The 19,866-nt window shown below is 37.0% G+C and overlaps 2 protein-coding genes across 6 annotated transcripts in view; both read left to right on the top strand.

Annotated features, from left to right (window-relative positions):
- Positions 1 to 12,240, top strand: part of atp13a3 (ATPase 13A3) — a 45,034-nt gene extending 32,794 nt beyond the window's left edge. For 4 of the 5 annotated variants that reach the window (XM_079596553.1, XM_079596555.1, XM_079596556.1 and 1 more), the window contains exons 25-34: positions 507 to 549; positions 661 to 770; positions 1,794 to 1,890; positions 2,361 to 2,433; positions 3,429 to 3,594; positions 3,713 to 3,888; positions 4,195 to 4,283; positions 4,730 to 4,810; positions 6,907 to 6,999; positions 9,247 to 12,240. In XM_079596553.1, coding sequence (XP_079452679.1) covers positions 507 to 549; positions 661 to 770; positions 1,794 to 1,890; positions 2,361 to 2,433; positions 3,429 to 3,594; positions 3,713 to 3,888; positions 4,195 to 4,283; positions 4,730 to 4,810; positions 6,907 to 6,999; positions 9,247 to 9,447 — 1,129 coding nt within the window. In that variant the 3' untranslated portion in view covers positions 9,448 to 12,240. The remainder of the gene's footprint in view (positions 1 to 506; positions 550 to 660; positions 771 to 1,793; positions 1,891 to 2,360; positions 2,434 to 3,428; positions 3,595 to 3,712; positions 3,889 to 4,194; positions 4,284 to 4,729; positions 4,811 to 6,906; positions 7,000 to 9,246) is intronic. The other variant, XM_079596557.1, reaches the window with a different exon arrangement.
- A 2,782-nt stretch (positions 12,241 to 15,022) lies between these two features.
- On the top strand, positions 15,023 to 19,655 carry tdo2b (tryptophan 2,3-dioxygenase b). The gene is made up of 12 exons (XM_079598139.1): positions 15,023 to 15,161; positions 15,302 to 15,404; positions 15,547 to 15,637; positions 15,774 to 15,844; positions 15,987 to 16,114; positions 16,234 to 16,420; positions 16,545 to 16,652; positions 16,742 to 16,853; positions 17,519 to 17,576; positions 17,670 to 17,749; positions 17,829 to 17,919; positions 19,200 to 19,655. Exons 1-12 carry the CDS (start codon positions 15,127 to 15,129, stop codon positions 19,357 to 19,359), a joined length of 1,224 nt encoding a protein of 407 aa, XP_079454265.1. The 5' UTR covers positions 15,023 to 15,126; the 3' UTR covers positions 19,360 to 19,655.
- The last annotated feature ends 211 nt before the right edge of the window (positions 19,656 to 19,866 follow it).

The raw sequence follows: 19,866 nt of genomic DNA, 5'->3' as shown, positions 1-19,866 counted from the left end.
ATTAGTACTTATAAAGCACATATTAATGCCTTATTCTGCATGACCATATTCTACATCCCTTAATCTTACCCAATACGGACACTTAACTACCTTACTAACTATTAATAAGCAATAATTAGGAGTTTATTGTAGTTCATATTTAGTTAATAGTGAGAATTGAACCCTAATATAAAGTGTGACCGAACTTACTAACCACAAACTTTTGAAAGGTAGTTGTATGTTTGTTTCTTTTTAAGCTTTAATTGGCTAGAATAATTGAAGTTCCAGTTTTGCCTGGCAGAGGATAAAATGAGAAATAAAATGCACAACTTGAATGAGAGGCCTGGGCCATAACCAGAGACTGATAGGCTCAAGATTAGGCTGATATTTTGACTTGGTCCAGTAAGCAACCATCTAGCAGCCTAGAAACCACTCACAATGAGTTTTACCCAGCCAAGTACCGCCCACTTTCTCAACAAGAAAAAAGTAAAAATCTTGCTAAACTTTTTTTCTGCTCTCTGCTGCAGTTATTTTGTAGGTATGTGTGGAGACGGAGCGAACGACTGTGGGGTGAGAGACTTTCAAAATCTGTTTTAAACCCTTTTCAATGGTGTCTTTTACACCAGTCATATGTTCTGAAAGTGTCATGTGCAGCTGCTGACGTCTGTGTTTCTTGCTCAGGCACTGAAGAGAGCTCATGCTGGGATCTCCCTGTCAGAGCTGGAGGCTTCAGTGGCGTCTCCCTTCACCTCCACAACTCCCAGCATCACCTGCGTTCCCAATCTGATCAGGTCTCCTAACTGCACCACAGCACGGCTCTGTTTTAATGCAGCCCTATAATGAGAAATCAAAAAAAGAATAAATTGTGCTGACCTACAAACAAGCACAAGCAAACCTAGTTTTTTTTTTGTTTTTTTTATTTTTTACTCGTTTTTAATCACAATTGCAATTATTATTATTTTTTTATTTTTTTTCCACTAAATTCATAAGGAGGATGGAGAACAGGCATAGGAAAACACAGCCTGTTTAATTCTAAGAGCCTGAAAAAGAGTAGATATATAATGACTCTTTTGGGTTTGATTTAATACTTTAATAAAAAAGTTTTTGTCTTGAAGGTACCGTAAGGTAAGTGATTTCTGAGAAACACTGTTGATATTTGAAATCGACATCCAAACAAACACTCCCCTATCCCTTCATTGCTCAGCCCCCAAAATAATAAACACGCTGCGCAGCGGCTAGCTGGCGCATCAGACAGCTCGCGCAAATATGGATGAATTCATCAACGGCATATCTTGGTTCTGTGAAACAGCAAAAAAACAATGTTACCAGCATATATTGACCAGAAATAAAGCAACCTGAGTGGCTCTCTGGTGTCTCCAGCGCTGGAAAGCTTTTCTAATATTAACACCGGTCCTAGCGCTTGCCTGATCATAACCGTTCTTTTTCCAATATTTCCTCTGGTAGTATCTCAGCCATCTCTCTTTCTACAGTCTTTCTTCAAATGCCCCTCTTGCTCACTCTCTCTCCTCCCCCATCATGAGCGGATACGCCCCCTACTTCTGATTGGCTTAAAGAGTGTTTTGTGGTCAGTGCATTGGTCCAATCCACTTAGTTTTTCTCCTATTTACACAACCAGTACCATGTACAAACACTTATTTTTCAGCACACACAGAACAGAAATCTATCAAATGTTCACAAAACTGTTTGTTGGGTGGTTGATTTAAATTTCCAACAGCGTTTCTCAGAAATCACTTTGAACCTTTAATGAACCAAAAAGTCCTGTTTGCAGAGTCTCACTTGTTGTTTCTCCACAGGGAGGGACGGGCGGCTCTCATCACCTCCTTCTGTGTGTTTAAGTTCATGGCTCTGTACAGTATTATTCAGTGCCTCAGTGTCGCCCTTCTCTACTCCGTAAGTTCCCCGGTCATGATTTCAACCACAACAATTGACTGAACTGTAGTTAATATACGTCTTTGACTGCATCCGAAATCGCATACCTCCCTACTATATAGTTGGTGGAAAACAGTACGTGACAAAAGTGTGTCCGAATTCTCAGTACTCATAAAAGAGTAGGCAAATGTACCCGCATGACCTACTACTTCCGGCGAGATTCTGAAGTGTGCATACGATGGGCTTTTTACTATCCAATGAGGCCACGGGAGAGGATTTATGAACTGACTGTAGGTCACGTGACACTGACAACATGGTGAATGTAGTACGTCCAGATTACATTCATACTATATAGAAAATACTCAAGAGTATGCGATTTCGGACGCAGCCTTTTGCCTGGGTTTCTGTGCTTGAAGACAGATTTTGAGTAACCAAAGATCATTAGTTCTCGCTGAGATTGCTTATACAACCCTCTTAATAATGCATTTCAGATCGGCAGTAACCTGGGCGACTTCCAGTTTCTCTTCATCGACATAGCCATCATTCTTCTTATTGTCTTCACCAGTGAGTGTCATCTGCAATGTCTTTCTTGTTCAGCTCAAATTGATCTTAGCTTTGCCTGTTGTATTAGTCTGTTCTATCTTTTTTGTTTTTATGAATTATGCAGAGCAAACTAGTCTTTGTAATGCGGATTAGTGGATTCTGATCATCTGGCTTGAACCTTTTAACCTCCCAAATGCATTTCTCATTGCATTTAACTCACCAAATGTGAAATAGAGGTACACAGAAAATTAAACGAGGAAACAATATAGGACTGTTCTTTATAGTATCCATTGTGATTACATTGCATCACTAGTCATTATCAGCAATAATAAGAAAGGGTTACTTTATTTTAAGGTGTCTGTGTTACAGTGTAGTTTATATTTTATGTACTGAGTAATAATAATTAACTACATGTCATGTACTTACTATAGGGTTAGGGTTAGTTCCATGTTATTAAGTACAATTTGTAGTAATTACTATAGTAGCTACATGTAACGTGTAACAAAGACAATAAAGTGTTACCTAAGAAAGTTTAGTGCAGACATTTCATATATATTGTTATAAATTATACATTTTTGGCGTTAATTAACTTTTCATGGAATTCAAGCTATTACATTATCCCAGTTCCCAATTCATTTTGTCCCGATTATTGAATCAGTGAGCTGGTTTACTCAAGAACCACCGCAATCGAATCAGTCTGATTCGTGAGTGAATCTGTCAGTTCAATTTGTGAACGGGTTCATTCATTGGAAAAAATCGCCACATTCATGAATCGAGTGGCAATTTTTTTTAAATAAACAAAAAAATATGTTTTTATGAAATGTAGTGGAGTAAAAAGTATGATATTATGCTTTGGAATCAAGTGGTAGGAGTTTCCTAACAAAAAAATACTCTGAAGTACAGATTCTTGAAACATTTACTTAGTAATTAAGTAGTTTTACTTACTGTACTTGTCCACCACTGACTGTAAGTACATTATTGATTCTTTTTGCTGTAATTTCCCCACCCACTCCTAGTGAGTTTGAACTCCGCATGGAAGGAGCTCGTCGCCCGAAGACCTCCCTCCGGTCTCGTCTCAGTTCCTCTCCTCTTCTCAGTTCTGACCCAGATTCTCATTTGCCTGGGTTTCCAGATCATGGGCTTTCTCTTGATCCAAAAACTCGACTGGTACTCCAAGCCAGAGTGAGTTAGCTGCACTGCCTCCAATTCAGAACAACTGATGTGTTTTGCCCTCACCTTATAGTCTAATAGCTCAAGTTCATTGTTTTTTTGTTTTTTTTGCTTGTTTTGTAATTTACAGTTTCTACAACTGCTCTGCTCCTCACATGGATAACTCCACTAACTCCGGGACCAAAGAAGAAAGGATCATGAACGATGTGAACACCACACTCTTCTTCGTCTCCTCGTTTCAGTACCTCATTGTTGCCGTTGTTTTCTCCAAAGGAAAACCTTTCCGCCAGCCCAGCTACAAGAACTGTAAGGATGAACCTTTTTCAACTTTCAACTTAATGCATTCACAGTGCAGTGTCACAGACAAATCACAAGGCATCTAATGGAAATGTTTTGAAATCATTGGTTTGATATAATTTTTCTCCCAATTTTGAAGAAGTTTGAGTGCATTTTCAACATTTCCAATTGACTTAAATGTCTAAAATAAATAGAACAAAAAAATTAACGAGTGATATCATTGTAGTATTAAATTGATTTGACAGAGGAAAGGCAAATCTACTTCTCGAGGACTGTTCATTGACTCTTTCTGGTTGTCTGTTTTGTTTCTTTTAGGGCCGTTTGTTCTTTCTACTTTAATTGTCACCATTTTCCTGTTTTTCATCATGTTTGTCCCAATCTCTGGAATCTATCAATTTTTGGAGGTATGGTTGTTTCTTAATTGATTCCTTTAGATCATATATTTCCTATTGTTTGAATAATTATTTAATTATTTCAATACCTTTCTCAATTAAATTATTTATTAATAATTGTAATATATTTTCAAATGTGATTTATTAAAGCGTCATTCATTACTCCAGTCTTCAGTGTCACATGATACTTCAGAAATCATTCTAATGCTGATTAGCTGCTCGGGAATCATTTCTTATTATTATCAATGTTGAAGACCGTTGTGCTGCTTCATATTTTTGTGAAAACCATGCATTTATTTGAAATATAAATATTTTGTAATATTATGAATGTCTTTTAATGTTACATTGAATGCACCTTTCCTGAATAAAAGTACTGTATTCATTTCTTTCAAAATACTTTTTTACTGATCTTACTGCATGTTTTAATAAGTTCTCTACATTGTCTCCATTCTCCTCAGCTCGTGTGTGTTCCTTTGAGCTGGCGTGTGGCTATGGTGCTTATCGTGCTGGGCAACACCTTAGTGAGTGTGTTCATCGAGGTAAGTGGGAACATCAGACTCTTACATCTCCCACATTCTTTTGTTGTGGATATTTACATATGAAAAGAAATTGCATTTCAATGTAAGTTCATTGTAGTTCATATATAGTATTTAGGGAAGATGGAGTTGACCCTTCAGCCAGGGTCAATAACACACTGCTCTTGCTGTAACCAATTAAAACCCTCAATTGTACTTGATGGCATATACACTGCTACGGAAAAAGACAAAAATAGGGTTGGGAATCAAGAGCTGGTTCTTATTCAGAACTGGTTCCATTTTTATATAACATGGGAAAAATAATTTAGTTCAAGTACTACATATACATGTAAACACAAGTTCTTATATATAAATATACACTGCCCGGCCAAAAGAGAATAAAAGTCGCTGTTTGGATTTAAATGGGCAAATGCTTAAGAGTCTATGATTGGGTTATTATTGCTGTGATTATGTTTCTAGCATGTTATATATTTGGCAACAGTTATTTTAACCCTAATTAATGGAGTGTGTAGCTTTTTTAGTTCTTGAACTACCATGTATGAAGAAACATCATGGCCGTATTCCAGGATTACAATGTCAAGTTTCATCAGGCTCACTTTACTTTAAATAACATCATAACATTTATTTCCATCAAGAGTTGCATCAATTTGTGGTCAAGATCTTGTATTGGCAATGCAAGAGTCCAGCACTCTGTAAAGTCTCCTCCAGCACATCACAAAGAATTGCAATGAATTTATGGTCTGGCCTGATGAATCTTGGCATTGTCACCCTGGAATATGGCTATGATGTTTCTTCCTACATGGTTGATTAAGAAATGAAAAGCTACACACTCCAATTAGGATTAGAAGAACTGTTGCCAAACATATAACATGCTAGAAACATTATAATCACTGCAATAATGATACAATCATGGACTCTTAAGTTTTTTCTTATTTAAATCCAAACAGTGACTTTTTGGGGGGCAGGGCAGTATTACATTTTTTCTATAGTCAGAACAAATGACTCTTTTGAAAACATCAGTTGTTTTCAGTGAACATTGAGCCAAAAGAGCTTCTGAGTAACTCATTCGTCTAAAATAGCTTGATCATGGAAATATTTGGGACAATTTGCAATTAATTTGATTAATAAGAATAAGTAATTAAATAAATTACAAAAAATATAATTGCCCTAATATATACAGTGTATGTATAATACTATATATATATATATATATATATATATATATATATATATATATATATATATATATATATATATACACGTACACATATGTACACACACACATACATGTATGTGTATATATATATGTATATATGATAAATGTTATAACAGTTTTAGGATCAGTAATTTGGTGCTTCCTGAAAAGCACTAAGCGATTCCCATCCCTATACAAAAGTAAATTCAATCTGCTCTGCTGAGGCTGATTCACAGGATAAGGAAACAGAAGTTATATTTTGAGCTATACAGCCAGCCAGGCCATGAATTGTACAGCGTGTCTGATTCCATCAGCAGCTCCTGCCTCTGAATCCCAAAGAAAAGGTCAAATTACTTTTGCCCTCTTTGGGCAAACTCCTCTCGCTTATTAAGAAATGCCAGGAATCATCGTAGTGGCATATAGTGGCTGTTTGCTTCGCCTCTAGATCCCGCCGTCTTCCTGGTGCGGACTACAGGTCACGCTCCTCCTCAGACATTCTCTCTCACCTGTCAATCATAGAACACTAGACTCCAGCAGCCAATCAGTGCTGTCAATCATAGAACACTAGACTCCAGCAGCCAATCAGTGCTGTCAATCATAGAACACTAGACTCCAGCAGCCAATCAGTGGGACCCGATCCTGTGATCTTGTTGGATCTCATTGCCATTAAACTGATTATTTTTAGGGCTGAATAAAATAATTCTCTTGCATCCCTCTATTTCTCTTTAACTAACACACAATCCAAAAAAAAAAAAAAAAAAAACACTGCCCTTTCAAGAAGAAATGTATTTAGTTTTGCTCTTCACAAGGAAAAAGCAGAAACAATTGATGACCATAAATCTTTTGCTAGCCATGTGATCCGTAGCTCTCTTCATTCTTTCCGCCCTACTGCGATATTCTTTAGACCGTCGTGCTTGACGTCATCTTATGGAAGCATGTGTTCAGCAGAGACAAGCAGGGAAGCTATGGCGTCTCCCCTGCAGGCCCGACACCACAGGTTGGGAAAAATCTGACACTTCTGTTCACCGTTGCCTTTTTTAGTTCCTGGTGTCCACTCTGCCCTCTTTCCCACTCTCACTCTTTTCCCTCTCTCCTCTCTCTTCTCTCCTTTCTCTCTCTCTCACACTCTCTCTCTCTCTCACTCAACACCCTGTTTTAACGTTTGGCCTTGCATGCGCCAACATGATTTTTTCTGAACGCTCTCTAGTGCCCCCTGTGGGGACTCTTGTTTTGTCATGCTCCGGGGGCTTACGATTACCCCTCCTCCCCCTCCCCCCATTTTCCTCTAATGCTCCTTCTGTAGTGGCAATTACTGCATACATGTGTAAGCTATGCGTCTTTTCTAGCCGTGTTTGGAATGACGGTGCAGGTATGTGCCAAACAGAGCAATATTTAACGTCTAACATAATGAATTGCAAAACTTGCACTAAAGTTCTGATATTTTGTCTTTTGTGTGTTTATAAAGCATCTGGTTTGGTTAAAGGAATATTCTGGGTCGTTTGAAACTTTACAGTTTTTCTACTTCTTGTTTTGCTTAACTAATTTATAGTTTGCAGTGCCATGTACCTAGTCCTTGATGGGGAAAAACAAAACAGGTTTACTTTTTTAGACTACACTACTGTTCAAAAGTTTGGTGTTTGTTTTGTTTTGTTTTGTTTTTTAAGAAAAAATGTGGGAATTTTTTTTAGCACTGTTTCCACTAAGATATTAAGCAGAACAGCTGTTTTCAACATTGGCAATGATAATAAGGAATGTTTCTTGAGCAGCAAATCAGAATATAGGATCATGTGACATTGAAAACTGGAGTAATGAATCAATTCAGCCTTGTCACGGCAGGGATACAATAAATTTCTAAATATATTAAAAATAGAAAACAATACATTTAAATTGTAATAATATTTCACAGTATTGCTGTTTTTACTGTATTTTTGATCAAATAAACTTTCTTGGTGAGCATGAGAGACTTTCAAAAACATTTAAAAAACCGTACGATCCCAAACTTTATAACGGTAGTGTAGTTAAGTTTTCGTAGTTATTTTTTGGCCGAGTATTCGAGGCATGAGCTGTAAAGGCACAGCGCTATTCTAAATACGGGGGTGGAGAGCAGCAGCTCATTTGCACTTCCACTCACTAATTGGCATTTACAACATGCTATAATAAATGATCTGTGAGGTATTTTGAGCTGATACTTTACTCATTCTGGGGACACCTGAGAACTTGTAAAAAGGGGCGTAATTGGTCCTGTTTAAAGTGTAAATAGCTCCGAATATTCCTTTACATGAATCTTCTGGGTTCAAAACGAGTCTGTGGCCTGCTGTCGATGATCAGACAAATAATTTATACTTGCATCATCCTTTTAAAGTGGGACTATTTTTGTTGGTGGATGAACTTCAAGTTACCAATTTGTATGGTGTACTCATGCAGACATGGAATACTGTTATTTTAGTATTACATACTTTTTACTCATAATATTATCAGTTTATTTACTAATTATTTCCGTTTTAGTTTAACTTAAGTTTTAAACAATTTTTTTAGTTGAAGTTTATCTAATTTTTTTTTCAGCTTTTGAAAATATAGTTTTATAATAGTTTTAGTTAAGAATAATAACACTGATACTGAGAAAGTAACCAGGTTGACTTTATTTTTTTAGCTTGTCAATAAGTTATAATAATAGACTTTAGATTGCAAATAACCTGGTATATTCTTTTAAAGAAATTAGGTTAGTGAGTGGTTTTGTTCTAGTTCCATTTGAAGTCTATAATGAGTAAGTCTAAAAATTAACCTTTGTCACAATGCAGTCAGTGTCCTTCCGCATATACTTAATATTTGTATTTTGCATTGAAAGCATATCACATTGATGACAAGTCAAAGTTATTTTCTGTGGTAACTGACAGCATGCCATGGATTTGAACCCGGAACATTCTTTTTTAATACCATTTGAGCTCAGCTAAAGCAAAAATGTACATTTTCATTGGAATTTTGGTATTAATTTGGATAAGAATAAAAATTCATTACCCTTGCATGTGCTCAGAGGCATGACATACTCTACAGACAGACCAAAGGCTCTGACATTGTTTCTGCAGATTAATATAAATGTATCTAATTTCATTTTGTTGTAGTTTACAGCGATTCCATTGCAGGTTTGAATTCTGTCTTTTGAAGAAAAGCATAAAAACCGATTACTTATCTTCACCTTCCACCGTGTTCCTCTCTGGCCGATGTGTGTGTGAATGTGTGTCTGTAGGAAGGAATGGAACTGTATGGAACTAAATGCCTCTCCTGGCTGTGCTGCCGACGGAGAAAAGTGCCCAAGGCTCGGTACATGCACCTGGCCCAAGAGCTGAGCGTGGATCCCGACTGGCCCCCCAAACCCAAGAGCACTACTGAAGCCAAACCCGGCCCTCATCCGGACGACTGCTCCTACCATATCGAGGCTGTTTCCTAGCATTTCCACACGCTCACACTCCGTATTGCACATCCAAACCACCAGGGAGTTCCCTAAACACTGTCAAATTTAACGATTTTGTTCTAACCGATACGAAAAAAAGACACCAAAAACAAAGCCCTGCAACGGAGAGTTTTTAATAACACTTCGAAGATATTTCGAGGTTCTGTTCTCCCCATTTGATGTTTGTTTGTTTGTTTCTGCTGCACAAGATGATTTTTTTTAAATGGGCGGGGTTCACAGGCTGGGAACTGTGTAAGCCCCGCCCACTCAGTCGTGCGGTTTGTCAGCACGTCACCGATATCCCCTTAAGACATGTAGACCGCTAAGTCATTGAACTCATTACCAAATGTGGCTCTTTAGATCACCGTCTCCAGACACCATGGTCCTGGTGGCTCTCCTGCAGATATCGAGGAGGCTCTTCACTGGATTTCAAGCATCGTCCTGTTACTGTAGTCTGTAGTGCATCATCTCTACAGGCTCTACGGCAGGGGCTGCATGCTAACGCTTTGGAAACCGTCGCTGCATGCGGAACAAACCAAACTCTAGTGGCTCACAGAATCCAAGATCCAGCTTCGTTTTCAGCCAGCTCGTTTAAAAAAAAAATATATATATATATCGACGTAGATATATAATTATACTTGATCTTTACTTTTCATATCTCTTCCCATGGAAGAATCGAGGTGGGATTCACTTGTGGAAGGCCAAATTTGTCAAAGTTTGTGTGTTTTGTTCACTTTTCCTGGCGCAGCAGTTGCGATTTGGTTTTGATTTGATCCATCCTGAAACTTTTTACCGGTTTTGTTGAAAACTGTGTCTGAAGTCAAGTCCTGATTTACCGGTAACTAAAAACCCGGCATCACAGTTTTTGCAACGAAACGTTACTGGGAATTGCATTGGGGATCAACAGGAAAGAGGGAAGGGGATTAGGTGTACATTGAGAAATATAGGGCACATTAGCAAAAAGTACAAATAGTTTTAAACTGGAGTCCTTTAAGTTGTGTATCTGACAATTGTATGTTTAAATTTTGCAATCCAAATCAAAGCAGGTTGCTGATAAAATCATCCTCAATTGGCCAGTTAACAGTATTACTTGTGCATGACTTATTAACGGTTTTGCTGCTAATCTATGAAACAAAACAACATTTTTTTTCATCCTAAATGATCATTTGAAGGTTCGAAATCTGTTGCAGTTGATCCCTCCCCCTCTCCCAGATGTGATGTATTTGCATAATTTATACAATGCAGTTTAACTACTCTCAACTTGCAGGTTTGCATCTTTTGGTATTATTTGTTTTTTTGAAGAAAAAAACAAAACAAAAACAGGTTTTTCATATTATAATTGTACATGTGGCGTTCCTGAAAAGAACCACTAAGCAATATCAGGTGATCACCGTTGTTTTTTCATTACACTGACAGTTTGTATTGTTGCTCATCTGAAAATCCAAGCCATTTACAGTGTATTTTGAAGAGTTTTGGTCAGTCATTTCACTGAGGTAAGTTTCATGCCTTTTTTTGTTTTGTTTTTGTTGTTGTTGTTGTTCCCCCCCCCCCCCCCCCCCACACCTTTTCAACTTTTCATGTTATCAAAAAAGTCTCAAATGGGAAATGATTAATAGTAAAATTGTACTATTAAAAATGGAAAATATCAATTTTATGTCTTTTGGACAGCAGTTAATTTAATAATCAATTACTATGTGAGGTAACAGAATTTGTAAACATATTAAAGATCTACATGAACCTTGAAATGAAATGTTCTTTGAATACGAAGGAACAAGATGTGCAAACATTGAAGTTTGATCCGTAATCCATCAATCTAATCACGGATGTTCCTACATGTTTGTATTTATTTATTGTTTGGTTTTCATGTTGATTTGTTTTGCTGTATATGGGGCATTTTTTTTAATTCTTCAGTTTAATCTGAAAAAAGGGCTGAATCTGTCTTGTTATTGCTCCGTTTCTGCAATACTTTGGTACTGTTTGATGTTTGAAATGGTATTGATCATCTGCCATCTATTGCAATGTGTTCTTTTCAACAGTATGTCCAATGTCGTATCTGTATGTTTGTTAATATCACAAACGCGTGTTTTCTGGGCATTCCTTGAGCGAGGCAACAACAAATCACCTTGCTGTTATTGACCTGGGTGACACGATCAATTATATGATGTATAAGTTTTAAAAACACCATCTCAAAGCATCTACTCGCACCATCTACTGAGCCCGGATAGTTAAACAGACATGCCTATTATTATTTTTACATGTATGTCCTTAACAAATGTGAATGCAATGCTTTTGGGATTGGGGGAATGTTAAATTATTTTCTTTTTTAATTATTGGTATTGTTAATTCTGAAGTAAAAACATTTTTTTAATTTAAATTGTTTTGTTTGTCTCAATCTGAACTGTGTGGTGTGGCAATCAGTTTCTCTTCCTCTAGGAGGCAGTAGGTTGCTGCTGGGACTTGGAGAACATCATCACAATAACAAACCTGCACCTTATGCACATTTTTGTTGGTTTTGTTCACTTTTACACCTGCAGATGAACACTGAAAGGGGATAGTTCATCCAAAAATGCAAATTCTGTCATATACTATTTTATCTTAAAAGTTTTGTTCTGTTGAACACAAAAGAGGATGTTTTGAAGAATGTGGGTAACCAAACAGTTGCTGGTTTCCATTGACTTCCATAGTATGGAATTACAATGGGGACCAGCAACTTGGTTGAGTAAATTATGACAGAACTTTTATTTTGGGATGAACTATTAAGTTCCATAGCAATCATGTATGTGCTGAAAATGTTTTTCAAAACTGGGGCCATGTTCGCGTCATCTTTGTCATATGTGCAGTTCTCTAGGATACAAACGCACAGGAAAAAAAGTGTTTGGTTACCGGAGGTCATTCAATACACAGTTGCTCCTTGCTTTTGCATAATTAATTTTGTACCGTATGTCAAAGTCATTTTTGTGTGAGAACGAAGGTGTTATCAAACATGAGCAAAAGTTCAGCCACTGGTTATGTTAAGGCTGGAGTGGTAAATTTCCTCAGGGAAATGTGTGTATTTGTAATGATTAATGCTGAATAAATACATATGGAAAAAGTCACGTGGGTCAGTGTTCTTGGTGACGTTAAGTAGATGTTGTCCCGCCACGTTTTATATTTTAATGTGTTGAAATTATTTTTTTATTAATTTTATTTGCTTTACTAAATATTGTGAGCTTTCTTTTGCTTTTTTTTTTCTCCCCCCCCCCACTTACTGCTCTGCAATAAATGGCTGAAAAAGAAAATTCTTATCGGTCATTTCTATCAGCATGTGGTTGGCTGTAGCCTAAAATGTGGTGTCGTATTCCTTCAGATTTCAGTGCATGTTTAGCTGACTTATTTTCTATTTGAATATATAATAACATGAAATTTATTCCTGTAATACAAATCTGAATTTTCAGCATTACTCTCTTCAGTGTCACATGGCCCTTCAGAAATCTTTCTAATGCTGATTTGCTATTTCTTGTTTTAAATAATGTTTTTCGGGATTTCTTGATGAATGAAAAGTGCAAAAGAAGAGCTTTTTTTTTTTTTTTTAAATGTAGCAAATCGTTGATGAATTTGATGTAGGCTATCTTTGCTAAATAAAAGTAGCCTATTACCTAATTTCTTTCAAAGAAAACAAATCTTACACCAACGATACTAGTGCAAGTAAAAAATATAGTAGGCCTTTATAGCCTACTATAATTAGCTAAATCTAATATGGAAACTTTGAAAGTGATATTGAATTAATTTTGTGTGACTCTTAAGAGGCTATGAGGTAGGCCGATTTTACTGAATTACTTGACGTTATAACTTCTTCACTTTTTTGGCTTTTAGCAGGTGCGAATAATTTAACAGAGCTGCTTGGAGACCACTGAGAAAAGGACACAGTATTCAATTAGCGTGAGCAATCCTTTAATAATGTCACCCATAGGCCTACCTGGATTGCCCACTGTTTTCAACCATATTTCCTTAATTCCATCATTTTATGTACCTGCTTGTGTCTTGGAGCATGTGTGTTTTACTTGTGTTTGCACATCAGAAATGTGCACATTAACCGAACTTCAGCCCCATTAAAATTACAACACCCTTTGACCTGAAGCTCTGTCTCTGAGATATCGGTTTGTTTATTTTTTTAGGTCAGGCCTTCTGGTCGGGCTCCAAATGCGTATGTTACCGTGACTGTTTGAGGTTCCAAAAGAACATGGGCTATGCAAAAGCAAATATCAGCTCTTATATAATCTAGTTAGCCTACAATCCCTGAAAGACTCTCTTAATGAAAATTAGTGACTTACGCTTTGATTATGGATAAACATGCCAACACCCAAACACAAAACCCAAAAATGCTTGTTTTAATTTGACGTCGTCACATTGACCATTTAATGGAGTCTTGAAAATGAGGGTTGCATTAAATGTTCTTCATTTTGACATTGTGCTTGTGACTGCTTGTCTCGTTTTCAAAATGTATTTTGCGTTTTGAAATGCGTTTTGCATTTTAGAATGTTTTTATCTAGGCTAGCCCAGATGACCTTGTCGTGACATGCCCCCTGACCATCGTGAGATGCCATTGGCTGTTCCTGTTGAATTTTAAGAGGGTAAAAACATACGGACTTGTAAATATTTACCTGTCTATATGGTAGGCTACCACTAGAGTAGAAGCTAAAGTGAAAAAAAAAACATTCGAAATGCAATGGAATCACCCTTTGGACATGAGACAAACAAGCACATTATCAAATTGCAGAACATTTAAATAATCATCATTTTCAAGACTCCATTAAATGGCCAAACGTAACCTGGACAAGCACATATGGCTTTTTGGCAGCGTTGACAGGTTTTTATTTATTATTATTTTTATCTATAAACAAACCCTCCAAATCTAATCTTGCAGTGGGAGGTTTTTGGGGATCATAACAAGATGGGCCAATCATAAGCAAGGGCCTGTAGCCTACTATACAGGTTTTTTTTTTTTTCAATGGGATTTTTTTAAAATGACAAATTAAATGTAATGTTTACATTTGAAAAAGGCAGGCTTTGAAAACATCTGTGAGCAGTTGTCACATGATTCAATTAGACATTTTAAAAGTCTACATTTTTTAATCATTGAGATACAATTATATATTTTTTTCATATTTTGAATTATTTTTCACTTTTTTATAATTTTGATTCTTAAAGTTTTAGTAATTTTTGTTTAGTTGTAATTTTCATTATAGTTTTTGTAATGTCTATAGTAGGCCTACATGTATTTTATTACAGTTATTTTAGTACATCGTTAAACTAAATGAAAATGAGAAACGTTGCTTTGACATGTAGCTGAAATAAAGTTTTTTTTATATATTTTTTTTATTTCAGTTTGTTTATTTTTTACTAACTTTTTTTTGTGTGTGTGGTTTTAGTTTGTTTTAATTTACTAGCAACCCTGGTCTAAATGGCTTGATTTAAAAAAAAAAAAATCCAAAACAATCACATTGTAAACTGTAGACACAAACACACACTCACATGCCTTGCATCCTGCTTGGATAGGCAGGGTTTAGCAATCCAGCATTTGATTGGACATCGTAAACCTTTAAATGCTTCACTTTGCAATGAAACACTCAGAACCCTGTGACAACCTTCAGTCAACGTTGATCAGATCAATTCCTGTTGGACTTTTTGAGGAAAAACATGAGTGGATGTCCGTTTTTTGAAAGAAAGCATCAGTGGGTTTTATATTGTTTTTGTTTTTTAACTAAATGTTTGACTTTCTATCAAAATCAAATCAAATACGATGTTATCAACATTAACTGCAATGTTTTAATTTTTTTAACCAAACAAAACTTTTTTTTAATCTCAAAATTAGATTGTTTACCAGTAAACCCAGTAAAGCAGAGGAAGAGGATGAATCCCAAAAGGGCATCAACAAAGCCACTAAAGGAGGAATCATCTATGGAGAATACCTACAGGTAATCAACCTTTATCAATATTTGTACTGATCCAAATATTAATTATTCATATCTAACATTTCAGTCTATTTTACGGGCAAATGATTTAGCAAGAAAAGCCGATGTGTATTAAGGTGTAAAACGTCAGTCTGTTTGCTGTTAGCTTGACAAGGTGCTGGACGCTCAAGTTTTGCAGAGTGAACTGAAAGGCAACAAAATCCATGATGAGCATCTCTTCATCATTACCCACCAAGGTAATCTATTTATATGTGTTCCTAATGTATGAAAACCTGCTCTGTCAGCTCTCACGTACAGCATTACAAAATAATTTTGCATTCTAAGGTTCAACTTTCACAGATCCTGACTGTATTATCCTGCTTTCTCCTTCAGCGTACGAGTTGTGGTTTAAGCAGATACTGTGGGAGCTCGATTCAGTTCGGGACCTATTCATTAAAAACCATGTGAGTTAAACTAACAAAGTGAATATTGAGGAAAATAAGTGTAACTTTAAAGAGAAGAGTTGACTTTACCTCAAGCATTATGACTTTATTTAGATGCATATTTTGTGATAAAATAAAAAAAATGACGAAACGTCGCCCACAGGTTCGGGATGAGAGAAACATGCTGAAGGTGGTGAGCAGGATCCACAGGGTCACCATGATCTTCAAACTGCTGGTGGAACAGTTTGCTGTCCTGGAGACCATGACTGCCCTGGACTTCTTTGACTTTAGGTAACAGTCTCAGTCAATATAACTTCTCTCAGCTCAAACAACCATAAACAACTGGCCTCAATTGTACAAAGAATTTGTGTAAGAAGTTGTTGAATGAATCCGACTCTGTTGTGTTGTAGGGAGTATCTGTCCCCAGCCTCGGGATTCCAGAGTCTTCAGTTCCGTCTTCTGGAGGGTAAGATTGGTGTGGCGGATCATTTAAGAGTCCCATACAACCGTCGACACTACAGAGATAACTTCCACGAACACGAGAGTGAGACACTGCTGAGTTCAGAGCAGGAACCCTCTCTCCTTCAGCTGGTGGAGGTAAACACCTCTCATCTCCAGGTTTAAAGGAAATAGACTAAATAATAGAAATGAATTTTGCCACAGAAATTTTTCCGTAATTAGAATGCTGTGTCAAAGTTATACGCAATTATGTGTTTTGTAGCAATGGCTGGAGAGGACTCCTGGACTTGAAAGTGATGGATTTAATTTCTGGGGGAAACTCCAAGCCAGCATCGAAGAGGGTCTCAAGATGGAGAAGCAGAAACTGGAAGTTCGTTCTGCTCTCATTTCCAATCACGATTCTTTTTTTTCCCAGTCATGTTACTGAGCGTAAGGTTAACTTATTGCTTTCACTGATAGAAACTGGAAGATTCGGAGGTAAAGCAGGAGCTTCTAGAGGATCGAAGCAAACAGACTGAGGTCTTCACTGCCCTTTTTGACCCGAAACGCCACGAGCATCTTTTAAGCAAAGGTGAGGACCGGCCCACAATGCTTTGCCACTAACCGCTAAGGTACACTAATATGTAAGGTTATTAACTAAAACTAAGGACTCTTTTTACAGACTGTGATGACACGTTTCCACAGTTGTCAACATCGCAAGTCTAGTAAATTTTTTCATAGTTTTTAAAGAACAAAAAGGTAGCAAATTAGCTCAAAGGGCAAATATGAATAATAAAGATTCTTGTTGCATAGGTATCAACTTATAACATAAATAATCATTCAGATCATTAAAATAGAAATTCATACCAAACATGGTATAGGTGAGGTTACATTAACTAGTGGTTCTACCATAAAGCATGCATAAAACAGTATACAATACAAAAGACATTATACAAGACTGTAATAATCACACACACGTCCTGGAGATATGCGTGTGTCTTATGGCCTGTGCCTTCTTCATTTTTTTACGTCGTAAGCCAGTCTTATCTCGCTGGCGTGCCAAGGGCCATGTTGTCTCCTTTTGGGGGGTTGTCCCAGGCACCTTAACACCTTGTTTTGTGGTTGTGTGTCTCTTTGGTCCATCCGCTACAGTAATAGGCCTTCACATTTATAACGCTATACCTTGTTATATTACCTAGGCAGTTATTGACAAAAAAATGTATTAACACTGCTGCGATTTTAATCTTTTTCCAAAAGGTGAACGTCGACTTTCTTACAAGGCCCTTCAAGGAGCTCTAATGATCAATTTCTATAGGTATGCATTTCATGTAATATCCACTAAATTCATGTAAATATTATTTTTATCCATTACACAATGGGAGACAGACCTTCATTTGTCCCCTTCCAGGGAAGAGCCTCGCTTCCAGGTGCCCTTCCAGCTCCTGACTGCGCTGATGGAGATCGACACGCTTATGACCAAGTGGAGATGTAAGCCTTTGATTCTGAGCTCTCATTCAGAAATCTACAGCCGTGTCCCACATTTAACAGAACACAACTTTTCCTCTAGATAACCATGTCTGTATGGTGCACAGAATGATTGGTAGTAAGGCAGGTACAGGTGGATCTTCAGGATACCATTACCTGCGCTCGACTGTCAGGTGTGTGTCTCATATTTATTTTTCTGTGCCAGTCTGAAATACTAAACTTTCCTGTGGTGTTTTGGTCATCATCTTACTCATGCTGGCACGATTACAGCTCATTTACACAGGGGTTCATATGGGGTGCATCTCAATCAGATGTCTAAACGGCATTAAAAAAATAATGTTATTTAATACCAGCGGTAACATGTTGATGTTGTAGGCCTACTACTGATTATGTCGATACAGAAAACAGCCTTTGCAATGGCGTTCAAGTGCGAGAATAGCGGTTGGCCTATATAAAGCAGTGTACTGAACGCCAATTCCACTGAATCGTTCTTCTTCGGACCGCTGACTTGTCGTCGTCTGAACAAGCCAAACATAGAAGTTCCTCGCCATAGAAAAGAACCTCTTCAGCGGAGGGCATCACAAGCCGCTCCGCTGCCGTGTCCCAGCGACGAGAAGCCGTACAAGAAGCTGAGAAAGAGCTCACTGCAGCCAATGGCATATATTTTTTTTTTTTTAAATTAAAAGCTATATTCTGATGTATTATTCTCTCTTACTGCTTTATTTTTCAATGATTCAACGACATTACAAAGTGAAACTTTTGCAGGTGTTTTACATTGCACGTTTAAAAAAATCTTTCTGATTTTATCATTTTTAGTGAGATTGTTTGGTAGTCAGAAGTGTGTGTGGGAGGTGGACCGTGGGCGGTGCCAATTTTTGTAAAGGTTTGAAGGGGGGTGTGACCCAAAATGTTTGAGATCCGCTCCATGGAAGCTTGTTTCCGCCACAGAATAAAATATAAAATAACTTTTTATCTCACAATTTAGATTTTTTATATCACGCAATACTGATTAAAAAAAGTCAGAATTGTGTGATATAAAGTCGCAACTGCATGTTGTAAACTCGTAATTCTGAGAAAAAAAGTCAGTCTTTTTCCCTCAGAACTGGACTTTATAACTCGTAATTGCGAGTTTATATCTCACAATTCTGAGAAAATATGTCAATTGTGAGAAAAAAGGTCAAAAAGAGATTACATCTCGCAATTGTGAGAATTTTCTTTTTGGAATTGTTATATAAAAAGTCACAATTATCTTTTAAATTGTTTTATTCTGTGGCAGAAACAAGCTTCCATATTTTTACATGAGTTTGAAGATGATAAAAGGCTTTTATTCGCATTGTAATGCATTTATGGGAGTTTCACACAGTGATAAACAGTAACACTTTAACCTCAGAAAAGTGCTTAAAAAAATGAATGTTTGCCATAATCAACGATGCCTCGTTCTCTTATCTTTCAGTGACCGTTACAAAGTGTTTGTGGATTTGTTCAACCTGGCATCATTCCTGGTACCTCGTGCCTGGGTGCCCAAACTGAACCCAAACATCCACACGTTCCCCTACATGGCCGAGTATTACGACAGCTCCTACAATTCATGCAGCGGTGAGGATTCAGATTAGAAAGATCAGACTTGTTTGTCCAGGCTGATGACATGAAATAATGTCCAAGAACTGCGGGAATGATGCCAAGTACTCTGTATCGATCAGCTAAAGTTTGTTCTTTTTGCTCCGTTTACGTAATTGACTAGATAGCGAAAAACTAGAAACTTCTCTCCAGATGATATAGGCTAGAGAAAGGAAGTTTAATGAAGTAATTGTGTATATACAAACAAATCAAGAAATCTTGTACATACTATTTATATTTTAAACATGTATGTAAAAAAATTATTTTGTACCAATAAAAGGATATTTTTGAATGCGGCTCATTGATCACGCACACACACATACACACACACACACATACACACACACACACACACACACACACACACACACACACACACACACACACACACACACACACACACACACACACACACATATTATATTAAATGTAATTTAGACCGTAGTTTAGAGTGAAGATGCTGTGCACCACATCAATAAACAAATATATTTGTATCACTACTT

Source organism: Phoxinus phoxinus (assembly GCF_949152265.1).
Source record: "Phoxinus phoxinus genome assembly, chromosome: 22".
Lineage (NCBI taxonomy): Eukaryota > Metazoa > Chordata > Actinopteri > Cypriniformes > Leuciscidae > Phoxinus > Phoxinus phoxinus.
Note: the sequence above shows the minus strand (reverse complement) of the source record. Positions and strands in the feature narration are given on the sequence as shown.

What these genes read in the sequence shown, in the direction of transcription:
- tdo2b (XM_079598139.1), top strand. Translation starts at nt 15,127, where the DNA reads ATGAGTGGATGTCCGTTTTTTGAAAGAAAGCATCA. An exon ending in ACCTATTCATTAAAAACCAT is followed by an intron (nt 15,845 to 15,986) that starts GTGAGTTAAACT and finishes CGTCGCCCACAG; the next exon opens with GTTCGGGATGAGAGAAACAT. An exon ending in CGAGCATCTTTTAAGCAAAG is followed by an intron (nt 16,854 to 17,518) that starts GTGAGGACCGGC and finishes TTTTTCCAAAAG; the next exon opens with GTGAACGTCGACTTTCTTAC.